This window comes from Muntiacus reevesi, chromosome 2 (assembly GCF_963930625.1).
Source record: "Muntiacus reevesi chromosome 2, mMunRee1.1, whole genome shotgun sequence".
Lineage (NCBI taxonomy): Eukaryota > Metazoa > Chordata > Mammalia > Artiodactyla > Cervidae > Muntiacus > Muntiacus reevesi.
Genome location: NC_089250.1, coordinates 183,315,678 through 183,338,764, shown reverse-complemented (window position 1 = coordinate 183,338,764; position 23,087 = coordinate 183,315,678). Strand labels below are relative to the sequence as shown.

Sequence of the window (23,087 nt, the reverse complement as noted above, 5' to 3'; positions counted from 1 at the left end):
GTGGGATATTGGGCTTCCCTGGTAGCTCAACTGGTGAAGAATCTGCCTGCAATGCAGGAGACCTGGGTTTGATCCCAGGGTTGGGAAGATCCCCTGGAAAAGGGAATGGCTACCCACTCCAGTATTCTTGCCTGGAGAATTCCATGGCAGAGGAGCCTGGAAGGCTACAGTCCATACAGTCGCAAAAAGTCAGACACAACTGAGCAACTTTCACTTTCACGTGGGATCTTAGTTCCCCAAACAGGGATGGAACCCACGTCCCCTGCACAGGAACACAGATTCTTAACAACTGGACCACCAGGGAAGTCCCACTGTCGTCTGCTCTTAACTGCTGGGGTGGCAGATGCTGGCATGGTGAGGCATACGGGCATCCTTGACCCTCAGCACTGGGTGGAGATGGTCCACAAAGCACCGGCTCCATGGGCACAGCCCTTCCTCCACGTGTGGAGGGCACAGTCAGAAAACAAACGGAATGACTGCACACCCAGCGGCAGGACCCAGCATTTCCCCCAGAACAAAAAGAGCTCAGGGCTGGTGGTCATGACAACTGCACCAGTAGGCACCTGGGTAAACGGATGTCGAGAGGGGAACCACCCAGACTCTGCAACCCCTCAGAGTGGTCAGAAGTGGAGACGCTGCAAATGGGGAGAGCGTAAGGCGGGGATGAGGGAGGAAACAGAGGTGAGGCAGGAGATACCAGCTTCCTTCCAGCCTCCACGAAGATGTGAGGCCCTTTCTCCTGAGCACAAAGGCTCAGTGACAGAGAGTGTGGAAGGGGCAGGGCCCTGCCTCCCACCAGCCATCCTGAGAACCAGCTCTGCTGGTGGACAGCACAGACAGAGAAGGAAGGGGAGGTCTGGTGCAAAAAGGGGAGGGCGCAGGGCATGACCTGCAGAGTGTACACAGGAAAGGGCAGAAGTGCAGGTATTGTATAAATTTTTAAAAATATTTTAAAAGCACATGTACAACAGCAACCAGCTAGGGCACACAGCTGGTGCAGAATAAATACTGGTTGAATGAACGAATTTTGTTGTCCCTGAACACAGCCCCCCAGATATATTTTTGGTAACATGATATATCTCTGCATCAGGCAAGCCCTTACACTTCAATGGCCCCAAAGAGAAAACAATCATTGTGAGCATTAGTGCATACGGTTAAAACTGGATTCATGGGGCATGTGCAATTTTGTGTCCCAGGTATTTTCCTTTAACAAATTATTGTGAATGTTTTCCAGGTCAATAAAAGTCAGAAATATGACAAAAGGCTAATTGCTTTAATATGCAAAGAGTTCTCACAAAACAATAAGAAATTGATGAGAAAATAGGAAAATGGATATAGGACAAAAAAAGAAATTCACACACCAAAAAAAAAAAAAGAAGAAGAAGAAAGGAAAGAAAAACAGTCACCAAACATGAAAAAATAAAACTTGACCTCATTCATAAAAAAGAAGTGGTCACTAATTCAGCAGTGGTCAGTCTGCCTTTCAGAAGTTTAAAACATTTACTAATAGACTTGTGGTAGCTGGGGTGAAATCAGGAACAGATGCAACTACTCATTTTTGGTAGAAACATTGATTAGCACAACCTCTTGCAGGCCTAATTGGTAAATGTACCAAAATTTTAGTTGCCTATAACATTTGACTCAGCAAATCAACTTTTAAAATTATGCTATATAAATGCTCAAGCAAATATTTTTTATGCAAATATTTTTTACAACCTTAAGCACAAAGAGGTACCACATTATTTGTATTTAAAATTAGAATGGAGAGATTTCCCTGGCAGTTAGTTCAGTTACAACTCCATGCTTGGGGCTTCCCTGGTAGCTCAGAGGTTCAAAGAATCACATGTCTCAGAGCTGAGCCCATAGGCCACAACAACTGACGTGAGCTCTAGAGCCTGTGCTCCACAAGAGAAGCCACTGCAGTGAGAAGCCCGTGCCCCACTTGCTACAGCTAGAGAAAAGCCCGGGCAGCAACGAAGACCCAGCACAGCCAAAACAAAAAAATAAAATAAAGATTCTGTGCTTCTGCTGTGGGGGGCATGAGCTCACTCCCCAGTCAGGAACACATGCTACATGGGTTCATGGTGTGGTGTGTGTGTGGGGGGGTGCAAATAAAAATTAATAAATAAAATCTAAAAATAAAAAGGAATGGAACCAATCTACATGCCCATCAATACAAGACTAAATTAATTAAAATAATAATGTTTATTAAATTATGGTGCAACCACACCACAAAAGACTGCAAAGTATGACACATGCACTGATCCAAAAAGTTGCTCCAGCAACATTAGTAAATTTTTTAAAAAAGCAAATTATCAAATGGAATGTATACACACTCTCATTTGATCAATGTAAGTCCCATGTGTGTGTGTATAAAAAATGTGTGTATTATGTATGTTTATGTGCCTAGATAGTTTCAAGAAAACTTTCCACAGAGAGGAAAAGAGTCTTACTTCCTAGTTCACATCTGAGCAGTTTGAATTTTTTCTATCATGATCATGCATTACTCCTTTAATTTAGAATGCTAATAAAACCCAAGGAAAGGGCGGATCAGCCCATTCCTGATGGAGAAACGAGCCAGTCCTGGAGCAGAGAGAGGGCAAAGCAGCTGAGGGAGGGGGGAAGTTGAGCCTAACCCCAAGAGGACCCCTGGCCACCCTCTCCACTCCAGCCCCTCCCAGGAATAAGCAGGCCCACCATGGCTCCCAGGGCAGACTGGCCGGCTGCCTGAGACCTACCGTCAGTACTGACTGACTCGGGAGTCGGGTTCTGGGCACTGCTGGGCCCACAGACCTCCAAGGAGCAGGGCTCCCTTTGCCCAGCCGGGGATAGGGCGTCTTCTTCTCGGGCGAGGGCAGGCGTCCACCGGGGAATGTGAGAGGTGCCCTGGGAGATGAGCTCGTTCAGGTAATGCTCGATCACCTCCTTTCCCTGGAAGCCAGAGACACATCAGTATCTCGGAGGCGGGCCTGGGAGTCACCCATCACTGGCTCCCACCCCAGCCCGACACATGGCTACAGAGCAGTTGAAATCAGCAGGTCCAAGTGGAGAAGTGCTGGGCGTGCTAAATACACACCAATTTCTAAGACTTAGACCCAAATGAAGAAAGTGTAATAGCCCACAAGTAAGTTTTATATTGGTATATTTTATATTTTAAAGTATTTATATGTTAAATATTATATATTGACTTCCCTTGTGGCTCAGACGGTAAAGTGTTTGCCTACAATGCAGGAGATCTGGGTTCGATCCCTGGGTCATGAAGATCTCTTGGAGAAGGAAATGGCAACCCATTCCAATCCTATGGACAGAGGAGCCTGGTAGGCTACAGTTCATGGGGTCACAAAGAGTCGGACACAACTGACTGACTTCACTTTCACTTTCGTTATGTATTTATTTATACATATTTATAAATATATTTTTAAATATTATAAAACACTGTATATTTTATATTTTTATTTGGCTACCTGATGCTAAGAGCCATCTCATTGGAAAAGACCTGATGCTGGGATAGATTGAGGGCAGGAGGAGAAGGGGGTAGCAGAGGATGAGATGGTTAGATAGCATCACCGACTCAATATTCATGAATATGAGCAAACTCTGGGAGACAGCGGAGGACAGAGGAGCCTGGTGTACTGCAGTCCACAGGGTTAAAATGATTTGGACACAACTTAGCGATTGAACAAGTTTTCTGTTGAAAACATGTGAATAGAAATATAACTTAATTAAAATGAAGTTCACCTGTTTCGCTGCACTAACAAGCCTCTAGTCAGTGATGGTCTGAGATCTTTAAACCAAGCACCACACAAAGACCCTCTGCAGAGCTCTCTGCACAAGCCAGGAGCATCGGGACACAGGGACTCCGGTTCCCTGTGCTGGAGCAGGTGCTTTCCATGTGATATGACTTGATTAGAATAGCCATTCTACAGATGAGGACACTGAGGTTGAGGAAGGTTAAGGGTCTCAGGGTTGCAGATCAGAGTCTGCAGGCTCCAAGGTCTGTGTACCTTCCTCCCCATGACCAAGGGAACCCACCTCTTACCCTCTTGACGTTGGCCGTGTACTGCCTCATGGCGATCTTCTCCAAGGCGCTTTCAAAGCCAAAGAAGGACCGGATGTCAAGTGAGGCAGATTGCTCAAAGCAAGTCCAGTCTTCATTCTCAGGGTGGACCTGAAAAGCCAGGCAGGGGCGGCAACACAGGCTCATGTCATCCCCGATGACATGCCCTCTCGGGGGCCTCTCGGTGACCTGGACCCAGCCAGAGCAGGCAGTGGGCAGCATGTCACAGCCTGGCCAGTCACAGCAGTAGCAGGGGGCTCTGTCCAGAGAACAATGCGAGGTCTAAACCTTAGAGAAGACGGCCTTCTCAGGAGGGACCTGAAGAAAGTGAGTCCAAAGTTCCAGTCCCTTAAAAATTATACATACACAATTATGAACTTCCCTGGTTGTCCAGTGGTTGGGAATCCGCCTGCCAATGCAGGGGACGTGGGTTCGATCCCTGGTCTGGGAGGATTTTACTCGCCACTGGACATCTAAGCCTGTGTGCCACAACTACTGAGCCCATGGACCCTAGAGCTTATGCTCTGCAACAAGAGAAGCCACTGCAGGAAGAAGCCTGGACACTAGAGTGTAACCCCTGCTTGCCGCAACTAGAGAAAACTCATGCGCAGCGACAAAGACCCAGCACAACCAAAAAGTAAGTAAAAAATAAAATAGATTTTTAACAAAGTATGCATATGTGATATATTTAAATAAATATTTAATATATCATAAATTATGCATAAATACTATATTTTAAAATGTATTTGTTGTGAAAGTGTTAGTCATTCAGTCATACCAATTCTGTGACCCCATGGGCTGTCCATGGAATTCTCCCAGAATGCCGGAACAGGTAAGCCATTCCCTTCTCCAGGAGGATCTTTCCCACCCAGGGAAGGAACCTGGGTCTCCTGCATTGCAGGTGGATTCTTTACCTTTTGAGCCACCAGGGAAGCCCCACATATAACAATATATGTTTTTATTTCAGCTCTGTCTGTGAACTGCAGGTGTCAGGAGCTTCTGCATCCTCTCTGACATCTCCCTAGGAGGGCGGGAGCCGCCAGGATCTCACCACCTCTGGGCCCAGCCCTGTGAGTGGGGGATCCAATCCCGGAGGCCAGCCCCTGGCTCACCCTGTAGCTGCAATTCTCCTTGACCACCACGCGGTTGGCGAAGGTCTCGTTGTGCGCTTCGATGAGGAGCGTCCTCTCCTTCCTGTTCAAGACGTTTCTTTGCACGAAGACCACGTGCTCCACGCCGGCGATCTGCAGAAAAGAGACAGCAGGGTGTGCAGGCTGGCGTGAGGTGAGGAGGGCTGGGGGCACGAATGCCGAGGACTGTCACCCCCGGACCCCGGGAAACCCCGGGGTCTCGCCCTGACCACCAGCCCAGCCCGGATCCCTGGAACTCTGAATTCGGGGAATCCCCGGACTTGTGGACCATTGGTCCCCTGCCCGGCGCCAGTCCACCCGCCGGGACCCCTGACTCCAACACGTTCCCCCCACCTCCCGGGCCCTGGGACTTGCTGTTGGCCCTAGTTCTCCGGACAATACCCAGCCTCAGCCCAGCGCCCCCGGCCCTCCTCTCCCCTGGACCCGGGAGGCCCCCAGTCCAGAACCTGCTCCAAGCACTGACACACGCGTGTCCCCACGCCTGAACCCCGCCCCCTGTCCCAGGTCTCCGCCTGCCAGCCCCCACCCCGGTGCGGGCCCCTCCCCCGCGGGGCCCCGGTTCTCCAGGGACCCCCTCCGCGCCCACCTTGCGCAGCAGCCGCGGGGCCTCCACGCGCAGCCGGCAGCTCCGCTCCACCACGTGCACCGCGCCGTCGGCGCTGCGGGACTCGCGCAGGACCTCGCTGCCCAGGAAGACCGGAATCTGCGGGCAGGTGGGGAAGCGCTTCTCGTAGGCCTGGGGGCGGAGGGGCGAGGTCCAGGTGAGCGCCAAGGGGGCCGGGGGCGGCCAGAACAATTCCTCCCTCCCCCCCAAACCTGGCTGGGCCCCTGTCTCAATTCCAGGACGAGTCAACCAGAGAGGAGAAGGGTGTCTCCCCTGGGGAAAGAGCAGTGACCACTGACCCTATTACCGCAACTCTGGTCTTAACCTCTGTTCTGGGGCAGGGACACAGGCGTGCCTGAGCCCTGACTTGGCAAATCACATTTGACTCTATGTGTGAAATGAAATATTTTCTGCCCTACAGCTCTCGGGGGAAGCAAGCCTTTTCCAAATGCAAATATCTGAGCCCAGGTGAAACAAAGCCAGCTCTCTGGAAGACATCAGTTACTTCCTGTTGAGCAGCTGGGGAGAGGAGAGGAGGCCTTCCTTCACACTGGTCATCGCTTACCTTAAACAAGGGATCAAGAAATTCGTCTGTGAACAATAAAGAAAGCAGGATTGGTCCCAGATAGCTAGACACATATGAAAGAAATTATTTCAGCAAGCCCAGACTCTTGCATCTTCCTATACATAGAAGATTGCTAAATTTCTCCATGTGACAGATTTAGCTTTTCTTAAATTAAGAGTCGTCTTTTAATATTCAGATTACCTGCCCCTTGCTACAAACTTGTATATAGCCTGGCTCCTCCCTTGCCTCCTGGCATCACTGACTCAATGGATATGAGTTCGAGTAAGCTCTGGGAGTTGGCGATGGACAGGGAGGCCTGCCTGGCATGCTGCAGTCCACGGGGTCACAAAGAGTTGGACACAACTGAGCGACTCAACTGAACTTCCCCTAAGATCAGGAACTAGGCAGGGATGCCTGCTTTGACTGCCCCCTTGTAGCCCTCTCCTGGGGGTTCTAACCAGGGTGGTTAGGCAAGTGAAAAAAATAGAAAACTTCTAGATTGGAGGATGAGAGGCCAGTTCCCCGAAATGCCAGGGTCAGAGCCAAAGGGGGAATCAGGGGCGGGGGTGGGAAGTGGGGGCGTGCCAGCATCGGTGGCTGACAGTATTCAAGCAGGGTTTGCTCCAAGAGCCTGTCACAGCCACGTGTCCCGGAATCAGGATCAAAGTGAGCTCCAAAAATAGGCGTGAGCTCCAAAAATAGCGCCAGCATCTGAGGACACACACCTCCTCCCCATCCCTGGGGGAGGTGGCACCACCCCGCTCAGAAGGGCAGAAGCGGGGGAGGGGCAAGGAAGTAACGCCTGGTGTCACTCAAGGTCCCAGGAGGCCAGCCTAGCACATCCTGCACCAGGGTCAGGAGGTCAGGGAGGCTGGGTGCTTTGTGCAAACACACCAGGGTCAGAATCATTCTCCTCGGGGAAGAATGAACAGTGGGGTTCCTGGGGTTCTGGACTCAGAGGACTGGCAAGGGAGGCCCCCTTAGAACAGTCTCCTTGCTACACGTCTCAGGCCACCTTGGACCCTCTCTCAGAGGAAGGCATTGTGGACTTCCCTGGTGGACCAGTGGTAAAGAATCCGCCTTGTAATACAAGGGACAGGGGTTCAATCCCTGGTCTGGGGCGATTCCACATGCAGCTGGGGAACTAAGCCCCATGCAGCACAACTACTGAGCCCGCACTCTGTGCTCCACAAGAGAAGCCATGACCTGAGAGTATCCCTCACTCGCCACACCTAGAGAAAGCCCATGCGCAGTAACAAAGACCCAGCTCAGCCAAAAATAAGTAAAGAATAAAATTAACCAACAACAAAAAAGGAAGGCATTTCTCCACTGAGGACGGTGCTGCTTTAAGTAGAACTTGGCGTGGGGTGCAGCACCTGGTTTGAAGCCCAGCTCCACCCGCTCCCAGAGGAGAGGCAGGTCCGTCTTTTCTCTAAGCCAGTTTCATCACCTGGAAACTGGGCACAAACCAGATTGAGTATCTCATGCAGAGCCTGGCACAGAGTAGGCACCTAGGATTTTTATTCTCCAGGCAACAGGACTCAAATTGTATAGCTCAGGTTTTCAAAACCAAAAACAACTCCCCCCCTCCCCAGGCCCTTCTGAGCAAGGGGAGCCAGAGGAACTGGGGTCGGCCCCACCTCTGTGATGGGCAGAGGGATGCTGACTTTTTTTTTTTTTTTAATTATATGGAGGGAAAGGTGCATGTGTCAGAACTGGTCAGGCTCAGTTTGGGTTTCTGCTTCCCTGGTGGCTCAGACGATAAAGCATCTGCCTGCAATGTGGGAGACCCACGTTCGATCCCTGGGTCGGGAAGATCCCATGGAGAAGGAAATTGCAACCCACTCCAGTACTCTTGCCTGGAAAATTCCGTGGACAGAGGAGCCTGGTAGGTACAGTCCATGGGGTCGCAAAGAGGCGGACACGACTGAACAACTTCACTTCCTTTCTTTCACTTCTTTACCTTCTCATTGGGTGATGTTGGGCAAGTGACTTGCCCTCTCTGAGCCTCTGTCTCCTCATCTGTAAAATGGGCTGGTGGTAAGGATGTCATTAGATCACGTCTCAGGCGCACGGTGAGTCTCAATTCTGCTCCTCCAGCTGTGTGCTTTCTTCCATTTAATCCTCTAAACGGCATCCTCATTTGACAAATGAGAAAACTGGAGCCCAGAGAGGCTAAGTAACTAACTTACCCGAGGTCACACAGTGCAAAATGGTAAACCTAGATTTGAATCCTAGGCTGGCCCAGCCCCTACTCCCTCAGGAACCTCTTGCTTAGCAGTTTGGAAACAGCCCAGGGGTTGCAGACTTGCTGATGACCCAAACAGCTCCAAGGAAGGGGAGCAGGGAGAGGAATGACAGTCTGTGAGCTCAGTGCATGCGGCCAGCCCAGCGTCACCGACTTCCTGTCTTAACAGACCTCTTGTTGGAAGAGCCCTGCCTGGGGCCCCCAGATAACGCAGGGGCTGATCCAAGCAGTAGACGGGCCCTTGGCCACAACTCCCCTTGACTGTGAGGAGGAAGGCACTTCTGTTCAACAATGGTGCCATCCCCCACGCACTGGGAGGACCCCAGAACCTAGGGAAGGCAGGAGGCCCCGAAATAAGGAGGCTATCCCAGTGCCAGTTCAGAGTCTGAGGCTGTGGGCCGGAGATTCCCTGGGGTTGTGAAGGCTGGTGTTAGACACCACTGTTACCGTGACATTTACGGAGGGCTGACTGCACCTCTGTGTCCTCATGCCATCCTGTTGGGATGGAGACTAGTATTCCCCCATTTTACAGATGAGCAAGTTGAGGCTCGAGAAGGCAGAGTGACCTGACTCTGACATCACAGGACCGGTAAGTGGAAGGGCTAGAGTGCAGGCCCCACTGACCCAGACCCCAGCCCTGAACTGCCTCGTCCTGCCTCTCAGAGGATGTTGGCTATGTCACAAACATCAGTGGTTTGGGAATCCTGAGTCCTGGTGGACCTCTGCCTCTGGCAGTTTGCAGGGTCTTACAGGACCGTCCCTGGGTGGAGACCAGTTCACACAGCTAGTTTCATCCTTGCCTGAGAGCCTCAGGCGCTGACCGCTGTCCCCACAGTGAGGCCTGAGCTTCTCCCTGCCAGTGAGTGCATGGGGTAGCCTCCGCAGGGACACGGGGCAGCAGAAGGATTCGATTTCAGCTCTTCTGCCAAGTGGCTGGGGAGGGACCCTCACATCTGCCCGCTCAGAAAGGAAGCTGGTCCAAGGCCCAGAACCCACCAGGACAGGGACAGAAGCTGGGGCAGGCAGAGGCCAGTGGACACTGCCCGTGAAGGTCTGCCACGGGCTGCCCATCCTGCCAAAATCTATATCGGCACACTCAGCACGTGGACGTGGGAGCTTGGATTCCTCGCCGGACTCATCCATCTCTGGGCTGGGTAAACGTAGAGTATATGTATGACTGCATCAGGTCTTAGTTTCAGCGGGTGGGCTTAATTTCCCCAGGTCATGTGGGATCTTAGTTCCCCAACCATGGATCAAACCCACTTCCCCTGCCTTGGAAGGCAGATTCTTAACCATTGAACCGCCAGAGAAGTCCCAGGGCTGAGTGACCCTTGAGCATGGCATTTCCTGTCTCTCCCTGTGCGCTCAGTCCTCCAGTTGTGCCCAACTCTCTGTGACCCCATGGACTCTGGCCCGCCAGGTTCCTCTGTCCATGGGATTCTCCAGGCAAGAGTCCTGGAGTGGGTTGCCATTTCCTCCTCCAGAGGATCCTCCCTACCCATGATCGAACCCGGGTCTCCTACATTGCAGACAGATTCTTTAGCACCTAGGCCACCAGAGCAGTCCCGTTTCTCTCTGAGGCTCAACTCTAAAGGGGAGTGCCGTGAAACCGCCCATGAGTGCTGGATTGTGCCAGTTTCCTGTCTCACAGCCGCTGAAGGAAAAAGTCGTCAGCCCTGAATCCTTAATGCTCGTCACAATGCCTAGCACACAGTCCACACTCAGTAGACATTACACAATGAGTGAGTGAACGACAGTGTAGCTTAGCCATGAAGGGCAGGGACTCCGGGCTTGGGTCCGAAGCTCCGCTCTGCCTCTGAACAGCTCTGTGACCTTGAACAACCCCAGCTCTCGGTTCTTCCTTCCTTCATTTGTTAAAAGGAGAAAAAAAAAAAAGTGGTATAGCTTCCTGAGTGGACAGGGCAATAAAGGGAATCCGTTTTGGTAAATTGTTGAGAACAGGGCCTGGCGCATGGTTCGTTCTACAGAAGAATTTGTTCAATAAATTTAAATTTTAAAAAAGAGTAACAGTCTATAAGATACAGAGAAACTATTTCTGCTAATCACTTGACAGCTGCTCCCTCCTCCCATCCCTCCTTCCTTCCTGCTTGTCCTCATGAAAATTCAAAGGAAACTGGAACGCTGCTTACCCCAAACCTTCCAGAGTAGGGAAAGAATACGCAAACCACACCCACGTATTCTAGCCTGAATCCTCACCTTTCCTTTCCTGCTGCAGGCTGGACTCAGACACCGAGCACGTGACCATCGCACAAAGTGTGCTCCTCAGGGGACTTCCTCATCCACCCCCAGCTTCCCCTGCAAGCCTGGGAGGCCCCAGGACCAAGGTTTCAATCCTCTCAGCTCCCCGCTACTTTTAAAAAATTGTGGTGTGCCTCATACTATAAAATGCACCCTTTTAAAGTGTACAGTTCAGTGGATTGTATTAGAACGTTCACAAAGGCGTGCAAACATTAGCACTGTCTAATACAAGAACGTTTCATCACCCCCAGGAGAAACCCCACACCTGGACTTTCCCTGGTGGCACAGTGGCTAGAAGTCTGCCTGCCTGCACAGGACGTGGGTTTGATCCCTGGCCGGGGAAGATGTCACAGGCCGTGGAGTGACCAAGCCTGAGCACCACAACGACTGTGCCCATGTGCTCCTGTAGCCTGTGCTCTGTGACAAGGGACGTCACCACAAAGAGTAGCCTCTGCTCGCTGCACCTAGAGAAGGCCTGTGCACGGTGACAAAGACCCAGCACAACTGAAACATAAGTTCATTAATTAAAAGCAAGAAACCCCACACCCATCACAGTCACTCCCTGCCCAGGCAACCACTAATCCACTTTTTTTTAAGATCATTTTTTATGTAGACTATTTCATTTTTCAAATTTGTCACAATATTGTTCCTGTTTCACATTTTGTTTTTTTGGCCATGAGGCATGTGGGATCTCGGCTCCCCAGTCAGTGATGAACCCTCACCCCCTGCACTGGAAGGCAAAGTCCTAACCACCGAACCACCAGGGAAGTCCCCCAAATCCACTTCCTGTCTCTTTGGATTTGCCTTTCCTGGACATTTCACGTGAATGGAATAATAAAATACATGATATTTTGTATCTGACTTCTTTCACTGAGCATCAAGTTCTCGAGGTTCATCCATGTTGTAGCCTGTGTCTGTGCTTTATTCCTTTTCACGGCTGCATAATATTCCATTGCATGGCACTCCCCGCTCTTGGCAGAGTTGCTCAGAGTTGCTGAAGGAGCCATCAGACACCTGATGGCAGCAGTGTCTTGTCAGCTGATGAAGGGAAGCAGGCATGGGAGAATCAGGGTGACATCATCCTGAGTCTTCTGAAATGATCGCTGTATATAATCTATAGAAACAGCTATATCCATATGGCCCTGTAGCTGAGCAACCTGCTGCTATTCCGGTTGAGGTCAGCTCAGGAGACAAAATGACGGAGACAGAAGATCAGAAGGACCCTGCAGGGGGCAAGAGTGGGAAGTGGAGTAGCGGGGACAAAGCCCTGGGTTTAGAGCCTACCCATGCTCCCTGCCAGCGGGGTGACCTCAACTTAACCTAAGACTCAATCTCTTCAGGAAAAAAAAGAGGATGATGATGATAATGACAATGCTATCAAGTTTGTGAGGGTTGCTGAGAAGACTAAAGGGAGACATGGTATTTAAGGCAGATAGCACAGTGCCAGACACGTTTTTCTTAAATGAGCAACGGTAAACCAACAGGGACCCGATTTGATATTTGTACAACCATGTTCACAGCGACATTTATTCACAATAGCCAAAAAGTGGAGACAACCCAAATGTCCCTTGATGAAGGAATGATTAAACAAACCATGGTCCAGCCATATGGGGGGAATATTACACAGCCATTAAAAAGAATGACATATTGACACAGGCCAAAACATGGATAAACCTTGAAAACATAATGCTCAGTGAATGAAGCCAGTCACCGAAGAACAAATGCTATTTGATTACACTTATATGAGATTCCTAGAGTCATCAGATTCATTGAGACAGAAAGTAGAACCGTGGTTGAAGGGACCGGGGGAGGGGCAAATGGGGAGTTAGTGTTTAATGAGAACAGAGTTTCAGTTTGGGAGGATGAAAAAGTTGTGGCCCTGATGGGTGCACAACAATGTAACTGCACTTAATGCCACGAACCTGAACCGTACCCCTGAAGATGGTAAATTTCCTGTGATGTATATTTTACCACAATTCTTAGGAAAAAGAAGCCAGCTGATGGATGGTTTCTAGCCCTACCAGATCAGGATTTGCAATGGGGTTTCAGGTCCTTGTTTATTTGTTTATCGTCAGCATCTCTGTCTCTAGGTTTTTCCTTCCCCGCTGGATTTCCCAGTGGCCTCATACGTACCACACCTGGGACCCTGTAGATAAGCAGCCAATATTTGCTGAATGAGGGAGGGAAGGAAGGAAGGAGGGAGGGAAAGAGGGAAGGAGAGGAGGGAGGGAGGGAAATGAGAAATGAAGGAAGGATGGCAGGAAGGAAGGGAGGGGCAGTCTCAGGGGAAGGAAACAGGAAGTTGGCCCATCCTCACAGACGCATACCTAGAAGAGGGTGAGCAGCCCAGGCCCCCATCTCGGCAAGCTATGGGCTTCTGTCCACACAGGCATGCTGAGGGAGGCACACAGCCCAGAAGGTGACCTGTGCCTGAGCATCACTGTTTACCCTCCCCCCTCAGAGAGTGAGGTTCTGGAAGGTGGAGTGTGCAGGCCAGCAGGCGCCTGAGTGGCTCCCCCGCCGCGTTCACATCAGTGGTGCATCCACAGCTGTTGGTCAGTGCATCAGCTCCCAGCAAGGTGCAGGGGAGCAGTTTGGTCTGTCTGTCCCAGGTTCCCCGTCCTGAAGCTGTGGTGTGAGGCACCGTTAGCAGGACCTGGTGGCTGTCCCTTCCTGCTTCTGTCCCTTCCTCTGAGGGTGGGGCCTCCTCTTGGCTGGTGTCTCCAGCTCTGGGGGAGTGCACAGCCCAGCCACCCGAACCCCCGGGCACTGCTCAAAAGCCTGCTGCAGCTTCTCATCCACTCGCAGGGGACTCTCCTGCTCTGAACCTGCTCCCTGCCCGCGGACGTCCGGGATCAGCTGGTGCCCCTGATGGTTCAGGGAGAGACAGGGAGGCAGCGAGGCCAGCCCAGGGGGTCTCGACATGTAGCACTAGGTCAGCATGGTGATGGGAGGGAAACGCTGTTTTAGATTTTCCAAGTGTCTCAGGAATGCACCTGGCCTTGGTCACTTCTGCTCCCCGCCCCATCCCCTACCAAACCCCCAGCCCACCCTCTCACCTCCGGATGAAAACCCCTCCTCCGACCCACTTTCCACACCTTCCCAAATCTCCCAACGTCCTTGAAGGGATGAACTGAACCCTGTGGGTTCACAGAAGCCCAACTAAGCTGCCTTCATTTCTTCAGAGAGACAAGTTCTGTCCCAGGGGCCTTGGCACAGAGGGGCAGGCAGGCTCCCTCTCCACCCCTCACCGCAAAGTGTGGCTGACTTACAAGGCCTCTGGCTGCTGACCAACGGGCCCTTCTCCGTGTTCCCGAGTGCATGCGTGCTCAGCCACGTCAGTCGTGTCCCACTCTTTGCAACCCTATGGACCGTAGCCCTCCAGGCTCCTCTGTCCATGGAATTCTCCAGGCAAGAATACTGAACTGGGTTGCCATGTCCTCCCCCAGGGGATCTTCCCGACCCAGGGATCGAACCCACGTCTCCTGTGGCTCCTGCATTGCAGGTGGATTCTTTACCGCTGAGCCACCAGGAAAGCCCCTGTGTGTTCCTACAATGCCCTATTCTTTCTTCCCCGATTTCTTCCCTGCTTTGCCTGGAATGACTCTCTCTCATACACACATACACACACACACACACACATACACACACACTGCAAGCTCTGTGAGGGCAGGAAGGGATCCTGTCAGGAGAACCAAGTCAAGACAATGAGAACAAGACAGACAAGGTCTCCGTCTTTCTGAAGCCTAATGAAAAAGACCCATATAAACAAACAAGCAAATTCCATGTAAACAAGTAGGCAAGCAAATTAACAGAATAATGATGCATTTCAGAAAAAGTGCTAAGAATGACACTGTTTTGTAGCCCTGGCACCTGGTACGATGCTTGGCATACCATAGAAACTCAATAAATATTTGTGGAATGCATTCATGTGTGAATTAATGCATGCATTCACAAATGAATGAGGGCCGAAAGGTGATCTCAGGACCCCCTGAAATCTGAAGATGACTTTGTAGTGGATCAGCTCCATTCTCCCAGCCCCAGTAGGAGCCGGTCATGGCGCTGGAAGCAATCCAGGGTGGAAAATGTTGCTTCTCTTAATCTGTTAGCAACGGGATCAGATGACAGGCTCCAGGGAACTAATTTAAACACATTTAAATAAGGCCCCTGCTGCTTTATTAAAACTACATCCCTAACAATGATTTCAACTGCAACTGTCGTTGACCTGGGCTGCGAGGATCTACCTTCAGTAGCTACTCCTTATTAATAACCCATTTGCTAAATTACAGGCTGTTTATCAATACAAAAGTCCAGGTCTTTAATATTTTAACACAATTGCCACCGACAGCCCTCACCTCTATAACCCTTCCTCCTCAGGATCAGCCAGCCTATTGTCCAGGAAATTCTACTCCATGCCATCTTCCTTCTTAAGGTTTGCAGAATCTGAGATGACCTGAAGCCACAGGGCTTTGAACCCCACAGGGACCCCTGGGCAGTGGACAGACAAGAGGCATACAGGTCACTTCTGAAGCCGCCTCAGCCACGGGCGCACAGATGTTTATTGAACATCAGAGTCAGAATCTGGAATGTCTGACTGTGTGCCCAGGCTATGGGGTCGTGTGCGAATGCGTGCTAAGTCGCCTCAGTCGTGTCTGACTCTGGGCGACCCTATGGACTGCAGCCTGCCAGGCTCCTCTGTCCATGGGATTCTCTAGGTCAAGAATACTGGGGTGGGTTACTGTGTCCTCCTCCAGGGGTTTTCCCAACCCAAGGGTCGAACCGGGGTCTCTTTTGTCTCCTGCATTGGCAGGCGGGTTCTTTACCGCTAGTGCCACCTGGGAAGCCCCTCTGAGGAACGGGGGACTTCATTACTTCCATTTCACAGGTGAGAACCCAGAGCCAGGGGCCAGCCTGGAGAATCTGACTCGTAACCTCCGCCCATTCAGGAGAGCCCAGAGGAGCTGGAAATCATTCGGTACCGGCTACAGGCTGACCAGAGAGTGACCTTCAGAGCGCAGGTAACCAGAGTCCTCCGTCCAAACCACAGCCTTTGTGTCCATACCAGGATCTCCACAAAGACCCCGCCCCACCTCCAGGGATCCCACATTCAGAGGGACCAGGGATTCTGCCAGCCTTGGATACTAGCTGCCTCCATTGTCTTAACTGTTTTCTTCTGCTTACCGAGAGAATACAAGCTCATTGTTCTGAACCCAATAATACAGAACGCTATCAAGAAAGGAAAAAGCAAAGGTCCCTGGAATTCCAAGCTTCAGAAACAGAATTCACGTCAAGGAATTTGGCCCAAATGGGAGAGAGACACCCATTCATTGAATTAGTTACATTTTTGAAATGGAAGAGAAAAATAATTTTTTTTAAAAATTAATGCTGGGTCTAAAAAGGTTACCTTAGTATTATTTTATAACCAATTCCACGAACACAGTTTCAGTGTATGGTGGAATATCTGCAAAGGGACATTTTGATTCTCAAGTCAGTTTCGTTAAACAGAAAAACCAAAAGGCCAGCTCGTCTGGTCGCTCGGATGTGGTCAAAATAGCCAAGTTCATCCGAAACTTCCTCGGCATCTGACCCAAACTGAGGGCAAGTGTTTAGCTGAGAAACAAAGACCGACATTAAGTGCAGAAAACCCCTTTTGTGCCCACACAGCGAGCGAGTTATGTTGAGTTATGCAGCTATTTTGGGGACAATGATGTTTTGTAAACAGTTGGCAAATTGGCTTTGTCCCATGTTGGGGTAGTTTGGGGTCATTTTGCCGAACAAGGACTGTATGGAGATAAGGTAACACAGTATTTGAAAAAAATACAAATGACAAACTGGCACAATACAGGTAATACATATCTGAAAACATCTATTTCCTGTTGTCCCACAAGTATTTATCCATCAACACCTAAAGATTATTAACAGTTATGGGAGTAAACTGAGTCCTTCGGCCTGCATGTGTGGAACTCAAAGCTGATGAAATATGCTTCACGTATTCCACTAGTCTTTTTTTTTTTTTTTTTGGCTACACTGGGTGTTAGTTGTGGCACTTAGGATCTTCGTTGCTGGGATCTGGATATAGTTCCCCACCCCGGGGATCAAACCCAGGCCCCCTGTATTAGGCACGCTGAGTTTTAACCCCTGGACCACCAGAGAAGTCCTCCAATAGTCCCATTAGTACAGTCTTAAGTGTTACATTAGTGGACATTTTTATGTTAAAATGCAATGATTGTAAATTTTTTTTTTTTTAAGAATCCTAAACATACTAAGAGTGGCTCAGCGCTAAAGAAGCTGCCTGCCAATGCAGCAGATGCAGATTCCATCCCTGGGCCGAGAAAATCCCCTGAAGAAGGCAATGGCAACCCACTTCAGTATTCTTGCTTGGAAAATTCCATGGACGGAGGAGCCTGGCAGGCTAGTCCGTAGGATTACAGAAAAGTTGGACACAACTTAGCGACTACAACAATAGCAGCATGAGTCCTCAACTTAGAGACGGAAAGTGTAGGCTCAGAGAGGTTAAGTAACTTGCCCAAGGTCACCCAGCTTGTCGATAAAACCCCAGGCTTGCTCCTGCTACTTTCCTGACCTGGCATCAGCCACACATAACCGCAGAGCATGATTACTCTAATGATGCTTTTTAATCTTTTACGCGACTATAAACATATATGTAGGTAGATTCACAGAAGAGAGGTGGGGAGGACACACACAGGGCCTTCTATCCAACAATGCAAGTCGTTGGGTAAAAGGCTGGGATTAAGCAACCAAGAATGGGATGAGGAGGATGAGAGTGGATCCTGGCGTCCCTCACACTTTCACTGTCATCACTGATAACACCGTGCGGTATAATTACAGGGAGAGCCGCCTTTAGTGAACACCTACTAGTGCCAGGCGCTGAGCCAGAGGCACCAGGCACTCTTTCATCGACTCTTCATCACAACCCCACAGCGTCGCCCCTGATCTATGGAGTAGGGAAGCTCCAAGAGACAGAGTGATGGCATCAGGAAGGAAACCCACAGCGGCCCGACCCCAGCACCGGCCCCAGGGGCTCAGACTGCTGATCCAGGAGGCCGAGGGTGCAAGAGCCAATTCTACGTCACACAGCTCTTCTAAATCCCAATAAACAACTGCTCCCAGACCCTTCCTGCCCACATGTGCCCCCCTCCCCCTGGTCTCAGCTTCCTGGACGGCGAGGGGTGGGGGTGTGAGAACAGACGGAGGATATGGAGGGTGTTGTGGTTAAATACAAGGCTCTGGAGTCCCCCCATGTGGACCCCAGCCCAGCTCCACCTCTTCCCGCCGCCGAGCCTAAGATCATCCTTGTCCGAGTGTCAGTGTAATGGAGCAAAATGAGAATAATAAGAGCTATTGGGAATTAAAGCAAACAACATATGTAAAGACTTAGCAAACCGTGGACAAATGGCTGCTGTCATTATCTTCATTGTATATGTACCATTATTATTATTATTATTACTATCACTACACAAAAGATGGCAGCAACTTGGCCCCAATACCCTTTTTCTGTCAAAGGAGACTGAGATAACAGATAAGCTTCAACAAAGAAAACAAAGACCTTGTGTCTTGCTCAGTGTGCAAGGGTTCTAGAAGTTGTGGCAAAAGATGGGATGGCAAAAGGGTCCTAGTTAGAAGCTGGACCCATCCAGTCAGCAGAGTAGCTCATTAATTCCTTCTGATCTAGGTGTTTGAGGGTTTCCTTTTCCTTCCCATCATGGCTGACATCTTGGGGCCCTCCAACTGTCACACAAGGGGCCCCGAGATCAGGGGTCACTCACCACCATGACCAGCTCGAATGGGTGCTTGTAGACACGGACGGGAGACTGGTACTTCTGCACCATGTTCTCGAAGGACCAGCGGCAGGAGCCGGCCAGGCAGGATTGGGCGCTGAGCCTGGGTGAGGGCAACTGGTGAGGGAGCAGCTCCCTCCAGCTGAAGCAGGAGCCCGGGCCTCAGCTCCCCTGGCCAGGGGTAGGCCCACCACCCCTCTGGACCCACCCACACACCTCCCCAGCTCTCAAAGCAAGGGGGCCAATGTGAACCCAAGTTACTTCCAGTCAGACCCCCAACACTTGCCCCACCCATTACCCATCCTCAGGGGCAATCAGTAACCCCCAAACTTTCCTCCCTTCTTGTCCCTTCATGCTGGGGGCCGCGGTAAACCCCCATAAAGCCACCGAGCTGGAAACATCCCCCGATTCATTCGCCCACGCAACCCACAAGAATCATTGCACTTGCGCTCCCATTTTCCTCCAAGATTCCCTAACATACACGTCTTCACCAGTGCCTCTGCCACACAAGCACACACATGCACGACTCCCCTCCCACATGAGAGAGCCCTTGCACACGAACTCAACTTTGCACACACACCCAGCTCCACACGCACAGTTCCCTAGATGCGCACAGACGTTCACACACATGTACACACACAGATGCAAACGCACGCACGTAGGCACATCCAAGCTCCCCCAAAGCCCAATTCACCCTCACCCTGGAAGTCTCTGGAGACGCAGACCCGGGGCTGAGCGAAGCTGAGTCCGCCGGAGTCCTCCGCGGCCGCCTGGCCCAGAGCGCAGCACCTAGGGCGGGGCGCAACCGCGATCGCCAGACCCTGAAGTCCGAGCCAGCGACCGCTGATCCTGGGCGGTCGGGTCTTGCACACCCTGCACCCTCCGGGTTGGTCTGGGAGGGGCCTGCTGGGCGGGAGCGCTCCAGGACCCAGGACAGCGAAGATCCCGGCCTGACCTGGCTCCACCCCCGCCCCACCCCCACCCCCACCCCCTGACTCAGCCTCGGCCCCCGCCCAGATTTAACCTCTGGACAGGCCCCGCCCCAAACTGGCTCCACCCCGTATTAGCTCCGCCCTTTATTTTACACCTCTGTCTTTAACCGCGCCTTCACCTCGCCCGCGTCCAGACTGGCCACGCCTCATGCAGGCCCCGCCTCCACCGGGTCCCGCCCCTAAAGCACCCAGCCTCCGCGGGGGCTCAGCCCCAGGGAGACCCCGCCCCAAGGCTCTAACCCCAGTCTCGTTCAGCCCCCAGTCTAACCCTTGCCCCTCCCAGGCTTGTCCCAGTTCAGTTCACGTTTGGCCAGTTCCCTAACAGGCAACCCCCTCCTCCTGGGCTCTGAGTCCAGTCCCTCCACTGGCCACACCCCAGAGCCCTCCTGACCCCGCCAGGGATCTTTCATTCACTTTGCCCGCTTTATAGAGCGCCTGCTGAGTGTCAGGATTTGCCAGGCGCTGGAGAGTTCTCAGTGAACAAAACGTAAAAAGTCCTTGCCCTCGTGGAGTTTACCTCTCAGTGAGGGGAGTGTGTGTGTATGCATGCTAAGTCGCTTCAGTCGTGTCCAACTCAGCACTCCATGCACTGTAGCCCACCAGGCTCCTCTGTCCATGGGATTCTCCAGGCGAGAATACTGAAATGGATTGCTGTTTTTCCTCCTTCAAGGGATCTTCCTGACCCAGGGGTCAAACCCGTGTCTCTTATGTCTCCTGCATTGGCAGGTGGGTTCTTTACTGCTCCCGCCACCTGAGAGAGAGACATTAAATAAGACAAATACAATACTGTGTGTGATGGGGAGAAATGTTAACGTGAAAAAAATAACCAGGGAAGGGATTCAAGAAGCCAGCAGAGTGAGGGTACAATTTAATACACAGTGGACTGGTAGAGTGAAGTTTCCCCCATCATTCATTCTCATTTTAGCTCACACGCAAACCCATCTGGCCTTTGCAGGATTCAGGAGACCCAGCATCCCTTCCATAGCTCCCCTCTTCCTCTCCCTCTCTGGTTTGGAGGAGCCAAGAGGCTGGCTCTAGACAGTCACGTCTTCCGTGTATTCATTCATTTGACATGCACTGAGCGCCTACTGTGTGCCAGCCCTGTGTGACTTTATCCATTTGCAAGAGGGAATCGGACAGGCTAGCCTGCTCTTGCGTGACCCACAGTCCTGGGCAGGTGTACTGGGAGACAGCGCTCTATTTAGCAAATGTATTGTTGCCCTTTGTGATAACCAGCCCCTAGCTTCCTTCCTAGCATATGTCACACTCTGTAATCATCTTATTTACTTTTTCATTTTATCTCTTTGTAGCTCTGACCCAGGAGACTGTGAGCTCCACAAGGGCAGAGACCTTATCTGTCTTACTCATGTGCCTGGCCAGAGTCCACGGGATCTTACTGGGGACCTGACACATTGGTGCCCAGTATGTTTTCTTGATTAGGGTTTTCAAGGATGGTGAAGCTGAAGCTCCAATCCTTTGACCACCTGATGCAAAGAGCCAACTCATTAGAAAAGACCCTGATGCTGGGAAACACTGAAGGCAGGAGGAGAAGGGGACGACAGAGGATGAGATGGTTGGATGGCATCACCGACTCGATGGGCATGCGTTTGAGCAAGCTCCGGGAGATGAATCCTAGTGGGCTGCAGTCCATGGGATCTCGAAGAGTGGGACGCGACTGAGCGACTGAACAACAATCAAGAATGGAAAAGGAGTGCCCCGGGTTCCATGCCTGCCACAAGATGGCAGCACAGTCCATGGCTCCTGGAGTCGCCACGAAGGAGAACGGTCGGGGGGAGATGGGAGCCCCGAGGTGCACCGCGGTATCCAGGGTTCATCAGGGAAACCCCCACGCTCCTCCTGGGCGTCTTGCAGGGCGCGTAGTGAGCATTCACTCTGTTGCCTGTTGTTACAGCACGATTGCCGTTAGCTGGCACAAAGTAAGCACAGAATGGGACGCTAAAGGATAAAGGATATCCTGGAAGGAAAAAGCGGAGCGATCGATTCCAAACTCTCCAGCTCCGAAGACCGCCCCCCCACTCCCCAGCTGGGCGAAGGTTGAAATGCAGATCCCCGGGCACCGCTGGAAGAGCCTAGGAATTTGCTTGTTTAACAAACTCTCCAAGTGGTTCTTCAAAGTGGACACGCCTGGCAGTGCTGGAGGTCATTCCCAGCCTGGGATTTCAGGATGCTGAGGAATTGCGGGCCCTGAGGAGGGGGGTGGGGCGCTCATAAGTGGGGGAGGTCGGCTCTCAAGAGCTCCTCCCACATGGGGGGCGTGCTCGCTGTTCCCAGTACCTTGTTCTGCCCAGACGGAATCTTCCGGGTCACCTCCACGCGTGTCTCCTTTGCCACAGAAGGTGCCGGCTTGGGGGAGCAGGAGCGGGCATGAGAGATGCAAGGAGTGGGAGCAAGAAAAGCCGCGAGGAGCAGAGGAGAGGCCCTGAGGCTGCGGAGAGGCTCCGGGACTCCCGGCTACAGTCAGCGCCGCCCCTGCCCACAACCCGTGAGGACGCCACTGCGGGGAGGGGGGGTTAGGGGGAAAGGGGTGTGACAGGTGCGTGCGCACAGCTCAGAGTGGAAAATGGGGCCCAGAGGGGAGGGAGAGCCTAACTCCCCCCTCCTCCAGCCAAGGCAAACGGATCAGTAACAGCACCACCTGCCACGACGTGCTTCTATCACATCACTGTTTTTCTATCCGTCATCCCTACCGTTTATTGAGCACTTATTTGGCATAGTGCTGAATCAGGCAAGGGGCTTCCCTGGTTGCTCAGAGGTTAACAATCCGCCTGCAATGCAGGAGATGCAGGTTCCATCCCTGGGTCGAGATGATCCCCTGGGGGAGGGCATGGCAATCCACTCCAGTCTTCTTGCCTGGAAAACCCCATGGACAGAGGAACCTGGCAGGCTACAGTCCTTGGGGATCTCAAAGAGTCAGACAAGACTGAAGCAACTTAGGACGCGCGCAGGCACATACCAGGCATGGTTCTAAGGCTTTACAAACATTCAAACACTTAATCCTCAAAAGTAGCCCCTGTAGTGATGAAAACGTTTTGGCACTCCACAGAGGCAGGCGGTTGCACAACACTGTGAATGCTCTGAATGCCACTGAATTGTACACATTGAAATGGTTCATTTTATCTTTTATAACTACACCTGCCCTGAATATTCATTGGAAGGACTGCAACTGAAGCTCCAATACTTTGGCCACCTGATGCGAAGACTCAACCCATTGGAAAAGACCCTGATGTTGGGAAAGACTGAAGGCAAAAGGAGAAGAGGGTGGCAAAGGATAAAATGGTTAGATAACATCACTGACTCAATGGACATGAATTTGAGCAAACTCCAGGAGATAGTGGAGGACAGAGGAGCCCAGAGTGCTTCATTCCAGGGAGTCACATGGAGCTACTGAACA

At 51.5% G+C, this 23,087-nt stretch overlaps 1 protein-coding gene across 2 annotated transcripts in view; it reads right to left on the bottom strand.

Moving 5' to 3' along the window:
* The window catches only part of SEC14L5 (SEC14 like lipid binding 5), a 35,842-nt gene extending 16,262 nt beyond the window's left edge, over positions 1 to 19,580 (bottom strand). The window contains exons 1-6 of one of the 2 annotated variants that reach the window (XM_065920283.1): positions 19,378 to 19,580; positions 18,672 to 18,786; positions 5,795 to 5,944; positions 5,170 to 5,301; positions 4,040 to 4,168; positions 2,739 to 2,931 (exon numbers count right to left, since the gene is read on the bottom strand). In XM_065920283.1, the coding sequence (XP_065776355.1) occupies positions 2,739 to 2,931; positions 4,040 to 4,168; positions 5,170 to 5,301; positions 5,795 to 5,944; positions 18,672 to 18,734 (667 nt within the window). In that variant the 5' untranslated portion in view covers positions 18,735 to 18,786; positions 19,378 to 19,580. The remainder of the gene's footprint in view (positions 1 to 2,738; positions 2,932 to 4,039; positions 4,169 to 5,169; positions 5,302 to 5,794; positions 5,945 to 18,671; positions 18,787 to 19,377) is intronic. The other variant, XM_065920282.1, reaches the window with a different exon arrangement.
* Positions 19,581 to 23,087: the final 3,507 nt, after the last annotated feature.